The sequence below is a fragment of the Pelodiscus sinensis genome, chromosome 23 (genome assembly GCF_049634645.1).
Source record: "Pelodiscus sinensis isolate JC-2024 chromosome 23, ASM4963464v1, whole genome shotgun sequence".
Lineage (NCBI taxonomy): Eukaryota > Metazoa > Chordata > Testudines > Trionychidae > Pelodiscus > Pelodiscus sinensis.
In genome coordinates, this window is record NC_134733.1 from 18,043,219 (window position 1) to 18,067,585 (window position 24,367).

Genomic DNA, 24,367 nt, shown 5'->3' on the forward strand with positions numbered 1-24,367 from the left:
AAAAAAGTAGGATGCTGGGACTTGACTGAAAAACTCTCCTCCAAGAGTTTAGTATTAAAGAATTTATCAAGCATATGGTCCTGCAAAAAGAGAATTTAAAAGGGGAAAAAAAATCTTGACGCCAAGATGACCCAGGTAATTGTGGATCATTTAAAAACTAACCGTTTGGTTGTATTAATGGAACTTGGCTTTAGATTAAAAATGGATGTAGCAATAGCTTTGCATATATATTTGAAACAAAAGGCGTGGTTAATGTTCCAGGGTTTTTCTTGCTCTCAAGCATCATTTCTTTATAATCAAATAACATTCTAAAATCCCAATGTGGGGCATTACATGGGCTTGAAACAAGAGACCAATCCGTGGCAGAATTCTCCAGTGATGCTGTCTTATTCAAGCACTGAAGGAGTGTGCGTGTGTGTGTGGGGGTGGGTATCTAATTCTAGAATGAACTTTTTCCAGGAACTCATTTCCCCCCCTGTACATTTTTCTGTGGTTTGCATTTATCACGATGTGTTATTTACCTCTGTCTGCAGCTTTGAAGCCTTCATCCGATGACATTCTTAGATAACAAGTTACCAAATCACAGGCATTTTTCTGTATAAATAAAACAAATGATAGAAATGCTTTTGTTTCTTGGATTAGGTAAACATCTGATGAGTAATGAGACAGGCCAATGCAATCAGACAGCATCAGGGAACTGCTATTTCCACACAACAACTATTACTTTGCAATGATATATGCAACAGAACAGTAGTAGAGCTGAAATTACATATTAATCAGCCCCTGTAAGTTCTATAGAAGAATACTTCCATATTTACAGTAATGGTTCAACTAAAGGACAGCTCCTTAGCCTGGGTAAATGTGACATAGCTCTAGCTGACTGCAGTGGAGCTAAGCTGTTTTATGCCAAAGCGGGCCCTGTCCTGATGATCTTTGTACAGGTTGTACCCTCCTAACCAAGAACTCTCTCTGGTCCAGCAACTTCTGTGGTCTGGCAGGACTACAGATGTCCTTGGACCAGAGAACCGAAGGGTAGAGAAGTCTGGACTTCCGGCCACGCTGCCAGTGGCAGGGAGCTAACTCTGATACCTTGGCCATGTTACTCTCTCCATGCTCCAGCTCCCCATCTGTCACGGGCAGATAACACTTCCTCTGTCCAAGATTGTTGTGAATTCATTAGCTTATGTAAACTGCTCTGATACTGTGTCACAGAAAGCCTATCAGTAGAAACATGCAATCCTCCAGGACACCACTCTTGGGAATAGCACCTCTGGCTTTGCTTCTGGGCTGAGCTCTGCTAACAGAGATAGGGATGGAAGCGACTAGTCAACTACCTGATAAGCAAAAGCAAAAGCTTACTGTATAGTCAACTAGTCCCTCAACTAGTCACTCAGTCCCCCTCCCCCCACCTTCTGCCTCTATCAAATGTATTTAAAAGGCTGGTGCGCAGTAGGGGGGACCCTGCGTGAGCTGGGAATCAGCTGTCCTGGCTCACACTGTGTCCCTCCTGCTGCACTTTAGCCTTTTAAACTTATTAAGAGCCAACAGGTTCTTAATACGTTTAAAAGGCAAAGCTGCAGCAGGGTTAGCTCCTGGGTCGGGAGTTAAGCCTGCTGCGGCTCTCCCACTTATCAACTGTTTGATGGAAAATCCATCGACTAGTCAATTTAATTGATTAAACTATATTTAACATCCCTGAACAGAAATCCCTGCTCCCAGTGATATGGGTGCAGGCAGGGGTTGGGATAGTAGATCCCAAAGGAATAACATCTTTGTGATTCTGTTGGGGACAGATAAAGAAAATATTCATAGGCTTCCTGTAAAGCTAGACTTCTGCCCAGCAACTGTCCCATAGAGTCAGTCTCTCTGGTGGGAGGAAGAATAGCAGGAAGTGGCTTGCATAATAAAGGAGAGGATTTGCACACCAGAAAACCATCCAGCCCTAGGTGCCATTCAAACAGAGGGGTAGGCACCATCAGTGTTAACCAACCACAACAATTTTGCCAAGGCTAGAACAGGACTATGACAACAAACCTACTAGATTTCTGGTCATTGACAGAATCTTCCTAGAACAGCAGAACAAAACAAAACAAAACATGTATTTCTAAACACAATCACAAGCAAAAAATGTTTAGAAATATTTCAGGCCTTCTTCAAAGAGTAAACAAGGACCAACCCAGTTTCCCATACTTTGCACAATATGAGAAAAATCAGATTTTTAAAAGCCTTCTACATTCCCATTTCTATCACCCAACTTCGAGACTGAAAACACTTACCCACTGTGGAAGCGCATTTTCAAATATTCAAATGCTTGAAAAGAATGGTTTAAAATAGGGACATTTAACCACCCACCAGGGTCGGAGCGCGATGGAACAGCCTCTTACCCATGGTGCAGTGGGTCCAGCTTGGCTAGAACAGCCCCCTGCCTGCAGCAGGACCTGCAGCGCTGTGGGTGGAGGGCTGCTCTGGCCAGCTTGGCACCGGTTAACTGATTACCCTGGTAAGTATGCTGGTAAGAGGTTTACCGGTTAAACCTTTACATCCTAGTTTAAAACCAATTAAACATTGCAATGCCATTTCTGAACTAATGGTCTTCAAAGTATTTTCTCACCATATTTTGGTTTTACTGACATTAAGATTAAAAAACAAACAACTTACCCATCTATTTTAAAGGCCCAGCTTTTAATATGGAAAACACTTGGCCAGTCATACACAAGGTATATATGCAGGACCTATAAAAAAAAGTCAGAGTCACTGCTGGGAAAACATGATTAGCATTTCACTATTATTTAATCCATATTTTTCTTCTTACAAATTTATATGTACAAATAAATTTAGGACTTGATTTTAAATGATTATATCATAAAAAATGATTTAGCTATCTTAAAATAATCATCTTTTTATGCATGGACAAGTCAAACTAGGATCACACACAATAAGTGCTGCATATGGGAAAACAGACATTTAAATTAAAAGATTAAGTGCTTTCTTTGCTTGCTACTTTAAGCTGAGACAGACCAATTGGAATGCTGCTCCACAGAGACAAGTAGCAATATGTGTCTCCACTGGAACATCTGGAATCACACACTTTTCAAAACCACACCAAATTCCCATCTTAATCTAGCTTTAAGTTTGCTTTACTAAAAAATATCTCGGCTTGCAGAACTAATCATCTCCCGCTGGGAATCAGACTTTTCAATGTGCTGTGTCCATTTGTGGCCAAGAGAACAATAAAAAAGTTATGCTACACAAAGTTTACAGTGGAGTTTGACATACAAAATATAAAGTCACATTTTTAATCCTTTATCAGCTGTTTTGCAGATCATTTCAAAATGTGTTCTTGCTCTTCAGTCTGAGCGCTACTGTACAGAAGCTGCTTTTACATACGTTATTAATGGCCCCACAGCTCCAACATAGTGCCATCTTGCCAAAATCCAGCACATTTCAGAAGTAGACAGGTAACAAGAATAAAAATCTCCACCTCCCATCCCCTCCCCCATTTACTAGAATATTAGAAAATCAGGCCTAAGAGAAAATATTTATACAATTTACACACTTCTGTTTTCCTCCAAGAATATTTTACTTTAAAATTTATGACAATCTGAATATATAAAAATCCTGTTTCTAAGGCTCTGATCCAGCAAAGCACTTAATATGCTTCACTTTACGAACATGAATAATTGCACTGAAATCAATGGAACTACTCATATAATTCAGATTCAGCACTTTACTGGGTGGGAGCCTAATTCTAATTGCATGAATGCCCCAACTTTTTACAGTATTCCTTTCTGACATCTTCTCACCACTGAAAAGGACAGTTCAGTTATAAATTAGAAACTCAAAAAGTACAACATTCCAGGACAATTCCTATGGAAGGCTAGCCTATGTAAGTTTTGGAATGCGGCCCTGTAAATTCAGTACATTTTTTTTTTTGGACAGGGGAATGACATTAACAAGGCTACCGATAGAAAATATTAAACATTTAAATCCCCGTATTAAAAATTTTTGATTTATAAAATAATATTGCAGTTCTTGTTCTGTACCACAGCCATTGTGAATATATACATACAGTAGGGCAAACAGTGAAGTAGTCAACCCATCATAAACCACTTGGGGCCAACAGTGCTTTCAAAAAGGTCATCAATCAGTATTAAGCACACAATACAGCTCTCTCCAAGGCACAGAATAGGAGAGACACCTTAGAAATGCCTTCAGGGTTTCTTGCTCAAATAAGCACCTGAATTCAAACAGATAATCATCTTTACAAAAGAGCTTTTCTACCTGTACTGACAATACGCTTCAACTTGTGTAAGCACAAATAGGGATAATGAGGAGCAAAAATATCTCTTAAGTTTCCTCTCTAGAAGATTTAGTGCCACCATCATCCAAGTCTGGTGCAGGTGAAGAAAATGAAATCCTTCACACTGTTAAACAATTAAATATGGATTTTAATTCTATAAATTTACAAGCAAAAAATTTAAAAAATTAAAAAATAAAACAAAAACAAAACAGTTCCAAGATTGTACTTCAAGTTTTCTTTTTTGAATTTTTGTAATGATCCTTGGCTTTTTGGATTAATTCATTCCAGTCCCTTGAATGGAATGCAGCAGTTATATTCCACACTCAGTAAGATGACATCTGGCTCTTCCTGTGTAAAACACAGAGTCTTCCTGATGCAATGAACAAAACTGGAGCACTTTGGAATCCATTCATCAACAGCATGGTTGAAGTCCAAGCTCTGTCTTTTTCCCCCCTCCTCATATTAAGTTTAAAACTTCAGGCTGAAGCCAGGTCCTGCTGCAGATGCTCCTTGATTTGTAGTAGTGAGATGAAAACCTGTATCTTTCAGATCATCATCACCCTGTAAAATGAATATATAATTCATGTGTTTATAAGTAAGAAATGTACCCAGGGTTCCTTGTAAGCTATGTGCTTGTGCAGCCACTCAGAAGAGATTCAAAATGCCATGCAGCTAACTAACAAAGCACCTACTGGTATGATTTTTACTGGTGGTGCACATTCACACGTGTCTCAGAGCACATGAAAAAAATTATTCCATACATGGCACCATTGAGCTCTAGGTGGGTTTTATTCATGTTATTTAATCAACACTCCAGGGTTATATTTCCAAAAGGACTTTCTCTCTGAGCATGCAAAAACAACTGTGACATCACTATCTTACTAGTTCTGGTTAACCAGTAGGGGCTGGAGCAGATCCCTCCCACCCCAAGCAGGGGGCTGCTCCAGCCCCACAGGGCCCACCAAAGGCTCTGGCCACCAGAGCAGCCCGTTTCTGGCAGTCCCAGCTCGCCCCCTCCCCCCAGGGTACACACTGCTCCTGGGGAGCCAGCTGCAGAGCCCACAATGAAGCCTCCCCAGTAGGGAGGAGACAGCCCTTGCCAGCCCCGCTCTCAGAGAGCCAAACTTAGCTGTGGGGTCTGCAGTATAAAGTTTATATAAAAGCTTTTTACTGCAGAGCCCCCAGCGTGAGTAACCACTAGAATTTTTACACGGTTACATTTCTAAATGACTTTTTACATGCCTAATCCAAAGAGCTGTGGCTGCTCAAGCCGAACTCAGCAAACAGGAACATAGGAAGCACAAAAAGTGGAACAGGAATGAGCCTCATTTTCCTCCCCCAAAATCCTGAAGGAAACAAAGCAGCTTCCTCTTCTACATGGGACTTCAATCTTCATCCAGGATCAAAATGCCACCACATTTGTCACGTGCATTTTTTAAGAACAATGAATTTGCTAATGAGCCTAATGACCTCATAAGTCCAGTCTATCAGTGTTCCCAACAACAGCATCAGGAGACATGAAAAGGGACACTAGGGCTATGTCTAGACTACATCCCTCTGTCGAAAGAGGGATTTAAATGAGCTTGATCGAAAGTGCAAATGAAGCGTGGATTTAAATATCCCGTGTTTCACTTGCATATTCACGTCCGATTGCTGTTTTGAAAAAGGGTATTTCCAAAGTAAAACCCCAGTCTAGAGGAGGTACTTTTGAAAAACAAAAAACAAAAAAACAAAAACCCTTTTTTGAAAGAACCTGTACTTCTGAAAAAGTGAGGAGTACGGGTTCTTTCAAAAAAAGGTTTTTTTCCCCCAAAAGAACTGCATCTAGACTGCGGTTTCACTTTCAAAAATCGCTGTTTCGAAACCGCAATTGGACGCAAATATGCAAATGAAGTGCGCGATACTTAAATCCGCACTTCATTTGCGCTTTCGACCGGACTCATTTACATCCCTCTTTCAACAGAGGGATGTAGTCTAGACTTAGCCTTGGAGATTCTATGCTGGTTTACTTCAAAACTTGGTTCTTTCCCAATTTATTAAACTTACCAATTGACTATACCCAAGTCCTCCCTCTGGAGGTCGTGGGCTTGTGCCACGCTTAACTCTCTGTTGTTCACTTTTGGCTGGCCACGTTGGAAACATGGATGGCTCAATAGGAAGAGGAGTCTCTCGGAAATACTCATGCTTCAAACCATCTTCAGCAGTGATTCTTCTGCCTGGGTAGTATGTCAAGAACCTGAAAATTAATCAAAGGGATGGAGTGAGACACAAAAAGGAGGAAAAATTAGCTCCAAGGGGAAAAATATGCAAACCTCCCATTTAAATTATTCCCATTTTTTGACAAAGGATTGTACTTTAAAAAGTAAATAAAGACTGCCACTTAAAAACAGCTAGTTACATTATTTTAATAGGTACCAACTAAGGATGTTAAATTGTGTTTAATCAGCTAATCGAGTGGATTAGCCGATGAGGGGGAACTGAAGATCCGCAGCAGGGTTAGCTCCTGGCCCTGGGAACTAACCTCGCTGTGGCTCTGCCTTTTATACGTAGTAAGAGCTGCCAGGTCCCACCAGCTGAGACCCAGCTCACGTGCAGTCCCCCGCTGCGCCTCTGCCTCCCTTGCCCACCCCCTGTGGAGACAGTGCTGGGGGCAACCAGGTTTTAAGCCAGCTCCCCTCAGCACCGGCTCCTCCTCCCCACTGTTGCTGCCTCTGGACACAGTTGTATACGGTGCTTCACTCTTTAGTAAAGATGACTCTTATGCAATATTATGTAACTTGACCAGTCAATTTATGGTCAACTATTTCAAACACTTAGCAGTACAAAAGGTTTGTCTTTACTGTGCCATTTACCAAGCTCAGCAGAATATGACCATGTTCCTGCAAATATGTGGAGCGGCAGAGTGCATGAGAGAGAAATGAGTCCCTCTGACTTCAAGAAAACATGTAAAACAGGGATGTTAAATTTCGATTAATCAGCTAATTGAGTAATTGACGAAATCTCCATCGACTGCTCAATTAGTTGATGGGGGGGGGCGTTACTATCCCCACTGACCCTCTTCCTTTGAAATGTACAAGAGTCGCAGGCAGCTCTTATACATTCCAAAGGGAAAGGAGCAGCAGTGGGACCAGCGCGAGCAGTACTGTTTCAATCCCCACTCACGCCATTTCCCCACTGGCCCCTGCAGAGACAGGGCTGTGGTGGAGGGGATGAAGGGGGGGAGAGAGAACCAGCTTTTAAGCTGGCTCCCTCCAGCACCAGCTTGTGCTCCCCCTGCCTGATAGAGGCAGCAAGGGAGGAGGACGTGACTACTTGACTACCCAATAAGCATTTGCTTATCGGGTAGTCTACTAGTTGCTTACATCCCTAGTGTAAAAGGTAAGCTTGGGCAAGATCAGTACCTACAGACATTCATCTTGCACTAATGAACTAAGAGTAACCTCATCTTAGCTACAGTAATTAAGATTTCAATACCACCATATTGATAACCACCTTTACTAGAATGAGGCTTCACCTAGTCCTTTGGCAGTTACTAAATGATCCAAAGTATTACTGTTATAGTCATTCCAAAGAGGGGAAAAAAGGGGAGGACTAGATATCCTCTTTTATGAAGGACAGATACAGACTTTCCATAGGGTCTGGAATCTGAACCTGTCCTTTCAAGGTACATACATGTGGCATGAAATCTTGAAGAACCTTCTGAGGGGAAAAAAACTCAAGTCATCGCCAGCACCCCTTTTTAAAAAAAGGCTGGGAAAGAAGATCTGGGGCCTACAGATAGAACTAACTATGAAGATGACCATAACAGCTGATTTAACAGAACTGACAAAATACAGATCACTTGTTTTCTCCTTAGCTTATCACTTTCCTCATATGAATTGTAAGATATTCCCTTTCCCTTTCCCTTCCCTCCCACCCCGCCTCCAGTTTAACTATACTGTTAGGACTTCACTGTTGATTGCAACAGCCGCCAGTAAACTGCAAGACGCAAGACTCGCAGGACAGGATAATTAAATGCAATATGAATTATCTAAACTACTACTGGGAAAACAGACATTATATACTAGGACTTTCCTGCCAATGTAAGGATGCTAATGGTTAACCGTTACACTTCACTCTCAACAGGGGAGGCTTTCTGGTTACGATTAACCAGTAAGGGCTGGACTGCCTGCGGTGGACAGGGAGCTGGTGCAGCCCCATGGGGTGCAGTGAGGACAGGGGTTTTCAAGCCTGGCTGTAGCAGTCCCCCCTCCAAGAGGGGGCTGCTCCAGACCGCCTGACCACTGTTTAATTTTAAATGCTATGGCAGAGCCAAGGACTAAGAGGTGTTACAGGTCAGGATTCAGATTCACTAGGTACAGCTCTAAAAACAACGAGGAGTCTGGCGGCACCTTACAGGCTAACAGATTTATTTAGGTATAAGCTTCCATGGGCCAAGACTCACTTCGTCAGATGCATTCTGATGAAGCAGGTCTTGGTCCATGAAAGCTTATGCCCAAATAAATCTGTTTGCCTATAAAGTGCCAGTGGACTCCTCATTGTTCTTGCAGATACCTCTCTGATAGGTGTAGCTATGTGAGGGCCAAGAAGAGAATTTAGGGACGATGATAATTCAAAGCTTGAAATGCATCAGTCTCACCTACCTGAGAAATCAAGGGATGCCTTGATACAAGACTTTAGAAAATTCTCCATAACTATAAGACTATAAGAAATGGGTTCTTCCATTAATTCCAATAGACATTAGCACTCACTTGTTCATGAGATCAAAACCCGGATCAGAGAGGAGTGCCCCAAATCTCTTGCGTAAGTTGTTATAGGGATACTCTGTGAATGTCATCTTCTTTACAGCTGGCAACTCATTGTACCCAGGCCAGATTTTTTCACTGGGAGTACCCAGGTCCTACAAACCAAAATATTATCTCAGAAGAACATTCACACTACAGTGCATTTTTGTTGTTCCTTAACCATGTATGATTTGATAAGTATCAAGAGAACTTAACATAAAAGCAGTATCTTCAAGAACACATTAATCACATGTACATACTGAACAAAAAGAAGGCTCTCTTACCCCCTTAATTAAAACAGCGTCTATATCAACGTTGGGAAGGGTGTTTACTTGCTTACTACAACCTTCTAGAGCAATGTTGCGCAACAACAATGTTCAGTGACCACAAGAGTATCAAAAACATTACCTTAAAAACTTTGTTAATCTGGTCAATTTCTGATTTTCCTGGAAACAGTGGTTTCTGAGTTAACAGCTCTCCAAATATGCAACCTACTGACCACATGTCTATTGCAGTGGAGTATTCCTGAAAGTAGATAAAATGCCCAAATTACAGCAGGAATTATTTCACAAGATACATCGTGACACAGCCAACTCAGTGATGATCTGACTACTTAGGTCACTGCATATGAACCATGCATAGTCTCAAGTTACTGCAGATGATAAAATAGTTACTTATTATACACATACCACATACTGAAATGTGACTCACCAAAATGTCACCTCTTTTCCCCATCCTATGTTGAGAATCGTTCTCACCACAACTAGCAGAGGGAATCCTAGCTACAGCCCTGTCATACATTAGCACTGTGTTCTACATTTGACGAACCTTTTAAATATTATTAGAGGGGTAGCCGTGTTAGTCTGAATCTGCATAAAGAACGAGAAGTATGGTGGCACCTTATAGACTAACAGATTTATTGGAGCATATGCTTTTGTGGGCAAAGACCCACTTCGTCAGATGCAACTTTTAAATATTGTTTTCTACAACAAGTAGGAAAACAATACTACAGTTTAGCACTTTAGTAAAAGTAAACAATTTCTCCGTCAAACTAGAAATTACAATGTTGATTCAACTCCAGATTTTTCAATCCCTAAATCAAATATGAAAAATCATCCATGCATACTTTGTATGTCAATTACAAAATACGGTAAAAAAAAATCAAGGAGCAATAAAGAATAATTGGTGTCTTAGTTCACAGATGGACAGGAAGAAACATACCTTGGCGCCAAGTAACAGCTCTGGTGCCCTGTACCACAGTGTCACAACAACAGGTGTATAAGGTTTCAGGGGTGACCCATACTCTCGGGCCAGTCCAAAATCTCCGACCTGAATGAGAATGTATCATTAGCATTATCTCCTAACACACTGTAGAAGCTGGTATTATCTACAATGCCAGCACACAATGTGCAGTAATTTTCCTGAACCCTTACACCCTTAAAAATAGTTTTCAATTAGCAGAATAAACCACTGATTTGTTAGCCTTGTAAGATTCTGCTTGCTTGCTCACTCATCCAAAAAGTAATTTATTTTGGCTAGTAAAGCAAACATTTTTCTCCCCATTTGTGACCATCATGGCAAAGGTCTAGTAGATTTTCTCCCTAGGCTGGTAAATTTTCATGGCAAAAAAAAAATCAATATTGGATAGTGCTAACTGTAATCACATAACAAACAGTAAAACTTCACAGTGTGAAAGCAAGCTGTCTGCACCAGGAAAGGAAACAGCATCTTCTGCATACTACATCAACACCCCAACTTCAGAATAATATTAACTTTATAATTTTGCCTCCAGATTTTAGAATAGTGAAACTGAAGAAGACTCTTATAGCCTGATCCTACTTGCTATATATTCTTCTAGTATTTTTTAAAAATAAATTAAAAATTTATAATCTGTTCCCAAGCACGAACCTTTTAAATATGATCAGAAGAGTAGCCGTGTTAGTCTGAATCTGCATAAAGAACGAGAAGTCCTTTGGCACCTTATAGACTAACAGATTTATTGGAGCATAAGCTTTCGTGGGCAAAGATCCACTTTGTCAGAAGCAACTTTTAAATATTGTTTTCGTCAGCAAGTAAGAAAACAATACTACACTTTAGCACTCTACAAATACTTTTCAATTAACTTAAAGCTCACAATACCCCTGGAAGTTAACAAAAAGGTGTTATCCTTGTCTTATAGATGGAGAAATTGAGGCACAAAAACTGAACTTATTTAAAGTCACACATATGCTCTATGGCAGAATTAGGAAAAGAACTCTAATCTGACTCCTACTTATGTTACTATAAAAACAAGACAATACTTCCTTGACCAATAAACGATGTTTATTTATTACTCCAAAACACTGGATCCTTACTTTTAAAATGCCTGCATGACTGAGCAGTAGGTTGGAGGTCTTCAAGTCCCGATGAAGTATCCAGTTGTCATGAAGGTGCTTGACTCCACGCAATAACTGAATCATCAAAGTTTTCACTTCACCTGGAAGGATTGAAGAAAGAACCCTGTGTGTTCAGTTGAAAGTCTAAGTCTGCCAGTACTATGTTTTTTGAAGTAGTTGCATCAAGAGCATAGAACAAAACATACCGAACCGAAATAAGTACTAGATATGTATTTAATTATTAAAAAAAGAATCAACAGATTTACAGGATTAAGGGGAAAAAGCAGCAGCCTTTTATCAGTATGGACCAAAACTTGATCCCACTGAAGTCAATTCAAAGCTCTCAATGACGAATATAGCACCGAGATGTGACCATAGAATTTTAGCAGATAGTGAGTGAAAGTGTGTTGAATTCAGTGTTTTCAGCACAACCCATGCAGAACAGACATTTCAGGTAATGCTAACGTGTCCAAGTTAGCAGGGACAATTAAATTGATTTTCAATTGTACAGAGTAATTCTTCCAGGGGCATCTGAGGACCCTCACACTACAGCACATTTGGATGGGAGGAACATGGTGCAGTTCTGGGCACAATTAGTTACATCCCCAAATATTTCATTTTTCAGGGACTAATCTTGTTGTATAAAGCCAAGAGAATGAAGTCACTGGAATACCTTTGTTTCCAGTTTTCCCATGACACTTAATTTTTTAAGTGAAATAAATAACTAAATCAAGTAAGTCTGTAACCCTGGCCCAAACTTCCCCATGAATATATATATTTGCTTCATTATCACTCATTATCATGTACATTACAGTAGCACATAAAGGTCCTGATCATCATCAAGGCCACATCATGCTACGGGCTGCTTATACACACACATAGGTATATGCACGGCTCGACGATCATGGCGAAAACCACTCGCCAGCCCCGCACTGCGCATGAACAAGCCGCCGGTAAATGGGGCAACCGGCTGAAATCTACTCGCCTGCGGATTTGTCGAGCCCTGGGTATATGTGTGTAATACATGGGCCGGACTTTTCAAAGGCCTCTAAGGTAGTTGGATATCCAAATCCCATTGAAACAATGAGAATTGGATACCACATTCCTGAGGCTCTTTGCCAACTCAAACCATAGACTCTCATATTATAGTCATGGTCACTGACCTAAGATTCTAAATAGAGGGTAAGCAGGCAGGTAGAAAAAGGAACCGTCCCTGTTCCAAAGACATTTCAGAAAGAGTTTCATCTTAACAAAATAGTCTGTCTCACGCTACGCCAAAATGCGCCAGCACAACTCCAGGACATGTTATATTGATGCTCTTATAACTCATATGATTTTAGCTTAGAAAGTTAAAGAAAGGTAGGAAATACAGTACCTGGTAAAAATGGCTGTTTCATGGTTTCCATCAGACTCTTGAGGTCATGTTCTACATAATTCATTACAATATAGATTTTATCCATATTACTGCCCACGACAATTTCCTAAGAAAATAAATACAGCATATTATCAAGGAAACCAAGCAATATTTATAAGAGGCTAAAAATGGCTGTCACAGGAAAGTCACAGGAAAGGTACGATACTTAAGTATTCCAGACAAGTTCATTTTAGTAAGCTTTAAACAGATTTTACAGACAAAAATTAGCTATTTGATATTCTACAAGGTACACAACTGCATACTGATAGAAACAAACTCTAACATGCCAATATTGTACTTAAATTAGACCAGCATTTCTCAAACTGTGGGTTGCAACCCCCAGGGGGGTCACAACCAACTTACAGGGGGGTCGCAGCTGGATCCAGTTTTTTTTCTTGAAAAAATTTGTCTCTCCCTGCGAGCTCCATCCGGTAAAAAAAAACCTAATTTTCCCCTGCCGCGTCTGGCAGGGGCAGGGGAGTGAGGAGCACCGCAGAGTCTAGTGAGGAGGGCAGTTGCCAGGTACCACGCTTAGGGGGGCGCCAGACTGCGTGCTGCTCTGGCCAGCGTGAGCAGCAGAGACCCGCAGCTGGCCACGTGATGCCTCCCCTACAGAGTGAGCTGAGGCAGCCAGCCGGGCTTCAGGAGCAGCCATTTTAAAAGTAAGTTTCCTCCATGCCTGGCTCTGCGGGGGAGAAGGGGGTGAACGGGAGGGGGGAGATTAGATTGGAGTAGGTTCCCAGACACTGAGGATGCCTGCCTGAGGGGGAGCGGGGGAGTGCACTGGGATGGGGAAATGCTTGGGGGGTGGGGGCCTGGCTCTGGGACTGCACCCAGCCCTCCCCCTAACTGGACAAAGTGGTGCAACTTTTGCTTAACAACTTTGTCCCCCCCCCCTCCTCCTTTTTTCCTTTTTTTTTTATTTTGCTTAACTTTGGGGAGGGTGGGGGGGGGTCACACACATTCATTTAGCATTTTAGGGGGTCGCGGTATCAAAGTTTGACAACCCCCGAATTAGACCATGACAGGGCATTTTAACACTTCAAGAATAAAATTAATGTGGATATCAAAGTATTGGTGCTCTTACTCTAACAGTGACTATATTTGGATGCTGTGCTTTCAGAATAGTGTTTATTTCTCTTAGAGAGGTAATGGGGAAGCCTTCTTTTTCCTTTTCCATTTTCAGTCGCTTCAGGGCCACAATTTCATCTACAAGAAAAATAATATCTTAAATACACAACGCAAATTAAATCCGTACTCAAAGAAATGTCAAGAGGGCACTTCTTACAGCACAGTAAATATTCTGACTGTCTGTTTCAATGAAAGTCATTATCCAGACATTATATTAGCTTTTGTGTTAAAGACAGGACTAGATTGAAGTCATAGATACTTGCTGAATTCATTGATAAGAAAAAAAACACAAAACAGGTTTTTCCCCTTGCATCATTTTCCAAGATTGCTGATTATAGATTTTATTACGGTCCAATAAAACAAAAATGGAAAGAGAACACAACTACTAAAGAACTAGATGATTTGCCACTCACACAAACACCGATTTAACTTCCCATCAGCTACTGGAAGGAAAAAATGCATTTGGGGTTATATTTACCCACATGATGGCCAGCACCACTTAATACCTCAAAATGTTAATGTAAATTATCTGCATTGTGCTAGGACTTACAGGGTCAAATCAGGGACCAGGATCCCATTGTGCTAAGCTAAGCAAAGCACTGTAAAACACATCCCCCTCCCAAAGAGCTCACAGAGTAAAAGTAAAACAGGATTTAAGTGGTGAATAGCCCTCACAGAGGTGAATCCTCCCCTTTATGAATTAATTCTATGTGGCAAGACTATAAAATTAACAGTTAATATGTGAATCTTTAGATATGAAAGTGTTCTTATTTATTACATGTCAATTAGTGATAAAAAATATCCTTAGCATACTGTGGTGTTGTCTTGTACTGAGTGAGCAGTCAACGTCAGCTCTGCTTTTGTAAGTTATTTCAGAGAGTAATGTTAATGTCAGCCTCAAAGGACAGCCACATGCCATGTAGGATAGAAGAGGAAGTGACCACTGAAACTATATAATACAAGAAATGAATTTAAAGAAAATAATACTCTTCTTTTTGGTATGCATCCTTTTCACAAAGGACTTTGAAACACTGAAAGAAATAATGAATTCTCACTGTTTCCCTGCATTACCCCAAACTAGTAGATGGAGGAATTGAAAGTTTAATTTACAGCAAGTCAATAGTCTGGTCTCCAAGTCTTATGGCCTAAATATACAAACAAACTTTCTCTTAACAAAGCACACTTGTTTTGCTCAACACAAGTTTACAAAATGACTTTACAGATGGTGGTAAAATACACTGTAACATGCATATAAACTTCTGGTGAAAACAGACAGCTTGCAGGAAAGCAATAAATTATTTGTGATAGCAGCAGGAGGGGGAATCATTTCAGAGATTATAAAACAGCGTGCATCTTGCTGTGTTAGCTACTGTACACAATAAAATAAGCACTTCAGTACAAACACTACATATGTTATCACGATGTTAAATTAGATCCTTCTTCCAGCTGATAAATCACTTTAAAAAAGAAAGATTCAAACATGCTTATATTTGGCTCTTGCATCGCTGGTATCAAATGGGGTAACTTTTCAGCAAGATAGCTGCCATCACTAAAAGTTCAAAAACTTTGATTGATTTATTTACTAAGTTTTCAAATACACACCACAGGTTATACGTGGGTAACGTTTCTCAGACTGTGAGAGCTTTTTAACTATTATTAAAACAGCTTTAGTTTCCTTCAAACAAGAGTGACTGCAAAGTAAACAATAAAAGTGAGCCAACCACAATTTTTTGTAAACACAAACTACTTATTTTATAAAACCATTTAAATCATTTTCCACACGTATAATGCCACCTATTGGTATATCTAACAACCTGGCAGTTCACCTGCTAGGCTCAACTAAATCTAAGCAACTCGGAAGCAGGAAACCTCTAAGGCAGTGGTTCCCAACATTTCGAGCATACAGACCTCTTTACAATCTGTTAAGTTTTATGGAGCCACCCGCAAGGTGAGTGGCAGGAAGCGGCAGCCAGCACGTCCCTTGGCCTATGCTGCTTCTGAAGCTCCGGCCTGCTCCATCCCCTGCTCATCCATGGAGGATACAGCGAGGGGGGTCTCATTGCCAAAGGCAGCTCTGCCCCAGCACTCTGCCCTTCGCCAGGCACGGAGCCCTGGGGGGAAAGGAAAAGGGAAAGAAAAAGAAGGATCGGGTCCACCATGAGACTGGGACGGAGGAAGAGGGCTGGAGCGTTAACAACAATGCAGCTGGCAGCGGGAGGATGTATTGTGCCTTCTGGGCTATCAAGATCCCATCTTGGTGGCGGGAGGCAGCGTGTGTGCAGCTGGTCATGAATGGCAAGCCCCAGGTGAGAATCACCTGGTAGAAAGTCATAGGCACGCCGTGGCCCGATCTTTACTCTTCTTTTTCTTACCTAAACTGGGCTGGGACTCATTGCCCTAAGGGCTTTAAAAAAAAAAAAAAAAAAAAAAAATCGAACTTCTTTATTTCTACATGTCTATGTCCAACAGGAAGAGACTATCTTCAAAAAGAATCTTATTTCAAGTGCACATCACACTGAGGGTAAAGAGTCACTCATAAAAGAGAGAAAGAACTAAAAATAATATATTAAACAGTCTTATTTTTTTCTTATTAATGGGGGATTTAGTAAATGATTCTCTCCCCCGACTATAACTCTACACTGATTAATACAATCAAATCCACGAACAGACTATATTAAAGGACACACTTATCCAACTATTCTCCCACGTCAGCATATCAGAACATTTGATACAAGAGAGCATAGATTGGTCTTGTGGTTGTAGCTCAGGACTGAAAGCCAAGAAATCTGGATTATATTTCCAGATCTACCACAGACTTCCTGTTATGTTCCTTATTATTATTGTAAAGCCTCTTTCACATTTTTAGAAAACTTTCAAGTCCTGGGATAGAAGGCGCTACAGAAATGCAAATTATAATTTCATTACGTTTTTATACAATGTTTTTACTGAACTTCAAATAGTTCTTGCTACAAAAGATTCAAGAACTATTTTTCTACATTGAATAACATCCTCCTCAGAGTTCAGAAAAGTTAGTGAAGATCCCATACTAAGTTCTCAGACTAACAAGCCAAGGCAAGTTCTTAACATGAACAAAACTTTTGACTCCCTCTGTTAAATGCTGAATCCTGCATCACCTACTGTGCTAAGGATGTTAAGGACTAGTTGACCCCGCCCCTGGCCCTTGCTGCCTCCAGATAGAGGCAGCAAAGGGGGTGGGGGGGAAGAGGGGATACTTCAAAGCGGCAGTACCACATGGAGCCCATACCCGGGCTCCACTGGATTCTGCCACTTTGAAACACAGAGGCAGCGTTCAAAGGGGCAGTGCTGCACAGCTTGATCACTGGCTCAGCTGTGTGGTGCTGCCCCTTTGAAACGCTGCCTCTGTTTCTCAAAGGAGCGCCACAAGGAGCTGACCCCAGGCTCCATGTGGTGCTGCCACAGCAGTTCAAAGTGGCAGCACTGTGTGGAGCCCAGGGTCAGCTAGAGCTGATCCCAGGCTCCATGAGGCATTTCCACGGAACCTGGGATCAGCTGGGGAGTCCCCAGCTGATCCTGGGTTGTGGATAAATGCTGCTTGAAACCGGTAGTCAGCTGGGGAGTCCACATTTGATCTTGGGTTCTGCGGAAATGCCGCGCGGAGCCCAGGATCAGCTCCAGCTGATCCCGGACTCCGCATGGCATTTCAAAGCGGAAGCACGGCATGGAGCCCAGGGTCAGTGTGGGACACTCAGTCCCTCGCTGACCCCAGGCTCCATGAGGGCACTTCCGCTTTGAAATGCGCAAGAGCTGGGCACTCTTGTACATTTCAAAGCTGGCATGCTTGTGTGCAGCCCAGAGTTACCAGGACTTTCTGCTGGCCCCAGGCTGCACGCGGAGTTCCACATTGCTCCTTTGAAATGTACAAGAGCCCCAGTGTGGGCTCTTGTACATTTCAAAGGAGGAGTGCAGAAGTACCTATCGACTAGTTGAGGGAAATTTCATCAACTACTAAACGAGCAAATTAACCGATATTTAACATCCTTATATTGTGCAAGCACTGTTGTTACATTTCGTTCATATAGTTACCATCATCTTGATGTTTAAATTGTCCACTATACTAACAATGGCATGTAATGGCATGTTTATTATAATGTAGAAGGTTAATAATGTTTTAAAGAAAAAAGCTCTCTAGAAGAATTCCAGCCTACACTGCAACGTGCCCTCTAATATTTTCCACCTATGCGCAGAATCAATTCTGTTACATGCACCAAAGCAAGTAGGGTTGTGCACTACCAGTAGAAACACCTGCTGCCAGCAGCGGGTGCTCTGCTAATCAGCTGGGCAGCATTTGAATCTCTCCCCAGGTGGCCACCCAAGCGCACAGTTCACAGTGAACACTGATGCACAGTACAAAACAGGGAGAGCACAAAGTGATTATGTTTCATGCAAGAGAACATTCAAAATATAGGTTGAACCTCTCTAGTCCAGCACCCTCAGGACTTGATGGGTACCAAACCAGAGGATTTGGCAAACCACAGGCCAAACTGAATATTATTTAACAGCATTACCAACACTTCTACTGCTTAGTGGGCTTGTAGCAAACATTCTTCAGTATATTAGAGGTAAATTACAGCACAGAACACAGAGAACCAGGACTGGTGGCTGTAAACAAACTTTATGGATCCGTGGGAAACTTGACGACACCCATGGTAAGTGGCCATCTGGCTAACTGAAATCATGCCAGATCACAGATGTCACTGGACCAGAGAGTGCTGGACTACAGAGGTTCAACCAGTAGTAACTTCAAGCAAAGATGCTTGTTTTCCCAAACTGCAGGTCGCTACAACATACTACTTCCCTGTGATCACCAAGAGTTGTAGCCCTAAAATGGGCCACTTAAACAAGTGGTTTAATATTACACTAGGGGGCTGTGCTCCCTGCTCGCTTTGTTCACCACTCCCCATCGCTGGCTGCTAGTGCAGTCAGAGGGCCTATCAATCTTGCACTGAGCCCAGCTGTGTTCTCTATGGCCCCAAGTCACTCCCACCCTTCTCCACTCCCGCCCACCAACCACACCCCTGCACAAGCCCCTGCATCCGAATGCTCTCGGCCCATCCCACCTGCTCTTGCCCTTCAATTACCAGCCAGTCTCCCCCCCCCCCCACACACACACACACCCTTCCCACAACCCAGCCCACTCCTTCCATCCCTAGCCCCACCTGCATCCTCCATCCCTACACCCACCATCCTCCCTAACCCCGCCTTCCCACCCTGCCCATCCCACTTCTTCCATCCGTAGCCCCACTTCCATCCTCCATTCCCTGCCTCCATTCCTACCCCCACCATCCCTCTCGCCTCCAATAAAAGCCGGTGCCCCCCAGCACCGTCTCTGTAGGGAGAAGAGGCAGGGGCACAGCAGGGAACAGGCGGCACTTTCACCTTTGAAATATATGTACAAGAGCCCGGCTGTTGTACATTTCAAAAGCAAAGCGCTGCCAAGAGTGCGGGGCCAGAGAGGGACTGCTTGAGTCCCCCACTGGTCGTGCTCCCCATGGCACTTCCACCTTTGTAGCAAGAGCCGGAGGCCCCCTTATTGACTAATTGAATAGTCGATGCAAATTACGTTGACTATTTGATTAACTGATTAGTCTAAATTTAACATCCTTACTGCCGGGAAAAGGTCCCAACATCCCCAGGTCCAGCTGCCCCAGAGCCTCTACCTGGGGAGGGTCACCTGTAAGCAATGGCAGATGCGGAGTGGCGCCCAGGCCTGGATGGAATCACTCCCTACCCCAGACACTGTTCAGGGACTGGCAAAGCTGCCTGGGAGCCCGGCTTAGGCAGATTCCATCTCCCAAGGGTCCTTCCTGCTTAGCTCTGGCCGCAGCTTTTCGGGAGGCAGAATCTGCCCAGGCCGGGCTACCAGGTGGCTTTGTCGGTCCCCAAACAGTGTCTGGGGCAAGACAGCTGTGGGAGGATGGAGCCTATGGGACGCAGTGACATGATGACCTCACTGTCATCCCACAGGAAAAGCTTTTTTTATAGAGAGAGCACGGTAACACTTTGGGCTTTTAGTAAGTGTTGTGAAAACATTAAGTCGCTTAATGAACCCAACATTTGTAACAGTTTTAAATAGGCACATTTGTACCCACCAGTTTTTTTGTCTTTTGCCCGGTATACCACACCATATGTTCCCTCTTCAATCCTGTTCAAACACTGAAATTCCTCCACACTACGACATCCCTAAGAAAAAAACCAAACAGAAATGTAGTCTCTAGGATTTACTTTTTCCAATGACGTATAAAACATAGTACGGCTGACTTCATATGAACAGTTTGTTATCCCAGAAGAGTACAATATAGAGCTATGTCCAGGAATACTATATTTTATTCCAAAGCATTTTTACCTAGCCCAAGAAAGTGTCCTTTCGGGCACAAAAAGCTACATTTAAAAAAGGATTAAAATACTCCACCTCAATAGCTCCTATGCCCCACCCATTCCTACAGATGCAGAAGGAATGGGGATTTCAGTCTCAGCAACACAGGGACTAGCTCAGCACCTTAGACTGACGCGTCTCATGGAAGCCAATAAGCTGCATTTGCATTCCCTAAGCATATGCTATTCTTAGCCACTGACAGCTAAAATAGATAGGATCACATAAGTCTTGACTGTCTAGTTCAAAGTTTCTCAACGACCAGTCCTGTGCTGGGCTCTGAGATCTGCCTGATAGTTTAGAAAGACAGCAAGCCGGTCCCTGGAATCAAAAAGGTTGAGAAACATTGGTCTAAATACTTCCCCATTTAAAAATAAAGGTGACAGTATACATATTCAATATAAAATTGCTTCCCATTTTACTTTAGTGCAAACTTTTAACAAAACATGCATAGTTATATCTATAGCAAATGCTCAACAACACACACATATTAAGTGTTTCTGTATTCTGCATCTATACAAGTTCATGTGTCTCTCTTAAATTTACAGCCTTTCAATTTCATTGAACACTGTAAGCAAGTGACAATTTCAAACTAGAAGCTTTATGTGGCAAGACTGTCTTTTTTCCTGTACTTGTACAGCACTTAAGACTGTGAGGTTCAGGTCCATGGCTAGGGTTCCTACTAGGGATTTAAGAAGTTAACTGGTTACCCAGTAAGTAGGTGGCTTATTGGCCTGCTTACAAGGTAACCGGTTAACCAGCCCTGCTGGCCAGACCCTGTCCCCACCATCACTGGTTAACCAGTTAAACAAATTGTTTAGCCAGTTAACTATTGTAGGCAAAGGTAAAAACTTAGGGTTTAAAACTAGCTCCTATGTGCTATGATACATAATTATTATTTTTCTCACCTTCTCAGTTCTCTGCTTATTCATCTCCTCTATAAACTTTTCAATCTCTCCTCACAGAGACAGCTTTCCCTTCCAATACACATTTCATACAATCTGAGATCTCAGGAGGTCATCAAGTCCAGCCCCCTGCCCAATGCAGGACTAACCTCAACTAAATCATCCCAGCCAGGACTTAAAAACCTGTGATTCCACCTCCTTCCGAGGGAACCTATCCCAGTGCTTCATAAGAACATAAGAACGGCCGTACTCAGTCAGACCAAAGGTCCATCTAGCCCAGTAGCCTGTCTGCCGACAGTGGCCAGCACCAAGTGCCCTGGAGGGGGTGGACCAAAGACAATGATCAAGCAATTTGTCTTGTGCCATCCATCTCCAGCCCCTGACAAACAGATCAGGGACACCATTCCTACCCCCTGGCTAATAACCTTTTATGGACCTAGTCTCCATTAATTTATCTAGCTTCTCTTTAAACTCTGTTATAGTCCTAGCCTTCACAGCCTCTTCTGGCAAGGAGTTCCACAGGCTGACTATGCGCTGTGTGAAGAACTTTCACTTATTAGTTTTAAACCTGCTACCCATTAGCAGGCGTCCTCTAGTCCTTATATTATGGGAACTAATGAATAACTTTTCTTTATTTACCCGCTCCACACCACTCATGATTTTATATACCTCTATCATATCCCTCCTCAGTCTCCTCTTTTCCAAACTGAAAGGCCAAAGCAACTGGGACTCTTCATATGGGACCTGTTCCAAACCCCTAAACATTTTAGTTGCCCTTTTCTGAACCCCCTCCTTCACCACCCTACTAGTGAAATAGTTTTTCCTAATATCCAGACTAGATCTCCACTGTAACTTGAGACCATTGCTCCTCGTTCTGCCATCTGTCACCACTGAGAACAGCCTCTCTCCATCCTCTTTGGAATCTTCCTTCAGGAAGTTGAAGGCTGCTATCAAATCCCCCCTCACTCTTCTTTTCTGAAGACTAAACAAACCCAAATCCCTCAGTCTCTCCTCGTAGATCATGTGCTCCAGCCCCCTAATCATTTTGGTTGCCCTCCACTGGACCCTCTCCAATGTGTCCACATCCTTTTCATACTAGGGGGCCCAGAACTGGATGCAATACTCCAGATGTGGCCTCACCAGCGCCAAATAAAGGGGAATAATCACTTCTCTAGATCTGCTGGAAATGCTCCTCCTAATGCACCCCAATATACCATTAGACTTCCTGGCTACAACATTTCTGTTACTTGTGAACCCTGCCTATACCTACAGGGTACGTCTACACTGGCACGTTCTCATGCAAAAACTCTTTTGCGGAAGAGTTCTTCTGCAAAAACTCTTCCAGAAGAGAGCGTCTATACTGGCATGTGCTTTTGCACAAGAGGTGTGCTTTTGCATAAGAGCATCCAGGCCAGTGTAGACGCTCTCTTGTGCAAGAAAGCTCCGATGGCCATTTTAGCCATAGGGCTTTCTTGCGCAAGAAATTCATGTTGCCTGTCTACACTGGCCTCTTGCGCAAGAACAGGTGCGCAAAAGGGCTTATTCCGGAGCGGGAGCGTCAGAGTTCTGGTGCAAGAAGCCCTGATTTCATACATTAGAACGTCAGTTTACTTGCGCAAGAACACATGGCCAGTGTAGACAGGAAGCAAGTTTTTGTACAAGCTTTTGCGCAAGATCGTGCCAGTGTAGACACAGCCACAGTATCTATTTTCAGATGGGATGATCAGAATATTGCACTACCTCAGTGTATTGTATTCTCATTAAACACTAAACAGTTTCAACTTGTTTTCACACAACTTTTAAAAATATTTAAGTGAATATTTGATTGATGGAATATGCGCCTTGACTCAATTGACACCACAACATGCTTTTGGTTGACCCCAGCACTGATTATGCACATAATGAATCTGACATTGGGGAAATGCACTGACGATCTGACATATGACTGTTTTATATCCAAGATGCTTTGCAGAGTACATCTATCGTTTTATGTCACTATCTATGGAAATCAAATCCCCTCCAAGATGTTCTGGAGCACTTGTGAAATAAGACTCACCTGCAGCGCAGGAAGGTACTTGGGTAGCTCTTGCTTCAACTCAATGGGTGATGAAGCTGGAGAATCAGGAACATAATCTCCTTCTGTCATTGCATTGGAATGGGGGGTCCCTTCCCCCACTTCCTCCTCTTCTCCTTCACTTCCTGCTGAATCCCGGTCAAACCTTGACTCTGTAACTTCAAAATTTAGAATCAATTGTGGAAACAGGTAACGATTAGGGCTGTCTGAATTAGTTTTAGACAAACTAATGAGGAATAAAATTTTGATCATAAAGCAGATACTAAAGAGAGTGGCACGCATTCTGTTAAAAGATGATAGGAGGGTATTTAAAGAAACATAACTTTTTATGGGGACTGGGATATGTTTCATGAGGTTCTGTTCTAGTTCCTTGAATACATGAGGTTCTGTTCTAGTTCCTTGAATACATTTTCAAGGTTAACTACTACACATTATAAAACTAAACCAATATATGAACAGAATGCAAAAGAAGACTGGTGCAACTTTAAGCTGATTCACATCATCACTGCAATTCTGAGTACTAAGAGGATGGGCCCAAATAAATATCACAGCCAGATCATTAGGCAAGTTCAGATCCAGATCCAAACTGCCTCTGTTTACTCTTACAACAGATCAATGAAAAGCCCTTGGATCAGAACTCTCATTCAGATTTCGGGGAAGTTCTATTCCAGGATGTGTCTAATCTTGAATACAGCTGGCTCTCAGATCCAAATCGTGTGGTGGAGTGTATCACTGATGAAAATCCACAAGCAAGTTGATTTTAAAAAGCTACGGTCATTTCATTCATAAAATATCATTTTATGCAAGATTTCTATGTAGACCAGCAGAAATAATATCCACCCCTTGACCACCAATAGTACGTCTTATACTAGCCTATTTTTACAATCAAGTTCCAGTAGGCTGGAACACCTTGTTATGCTTTCACAGACTATTCAGTGCATTAAAATCTGTAGGTCATGAAATAGAAAAGTA

General features: G+C 42.2%; 1 protein-coding gene across 5 annotated transcripts in view; it reads right to left on the bottom strand.

The window, feature by feature from the left end:
- Nucleotides 1-111: 111 nt before the first annotated feature.
- The window catches only part of LOC102460020 (cyclin-dependent kinase 11B), a 42,092-nt gene continuing 17,836 nt past the window's right edge, over nt 112-24,367 (bottom strand). For 4 of the 5 annotated variants that reach the window (XM_075906804.1, XM_075906801.1, XM_075906802.1 and 1 more), the window contains 11 exons: nt 23,378-23,553; nt 20,136-20,226; nt 13,961-14,082; nt 12,835-12,940; nt 11,439-11,560; nt 10,306-10,413; nt 9,493-9,609; nt 9,052-9,200; nt 6,347-6,536; nt 2,659-4,861; nt 112-594 (listed from right to left, as the gene is read on the bottom strand). In XM_075906804.1, the coding sequence (XP_075762919.1) occupies nt 4,769-4,861; nt 6,347-6,536; nt 9,052-9,200; nt 9,493-9,609; nt 10,306-10,413; nt 11,439-11,560; nt 12,835-12,940; nt 13,961-14,082; nt 20,136-20,226; nt 23,378-23,553 (1,274 nt within the window). In that variant the 3' untranslated portion in view covers nt 112-594; nt 2,659-4,768. The remainder of the gene's footprint in view (nt 595-2,658; nt 4,862-6,346; nt 6,537-9,051; nt 9,201-9,492; nt 9,610-10,305; nt 10,414-11,438; nt 11,561-12,834; nt 12,941-13,960; nt 14,083-20,135; nt 20,227-23,377; nt 23,554-24,367) is intronic. The other variant, XM_075906803.1, reaches the window with a different exon arrangement.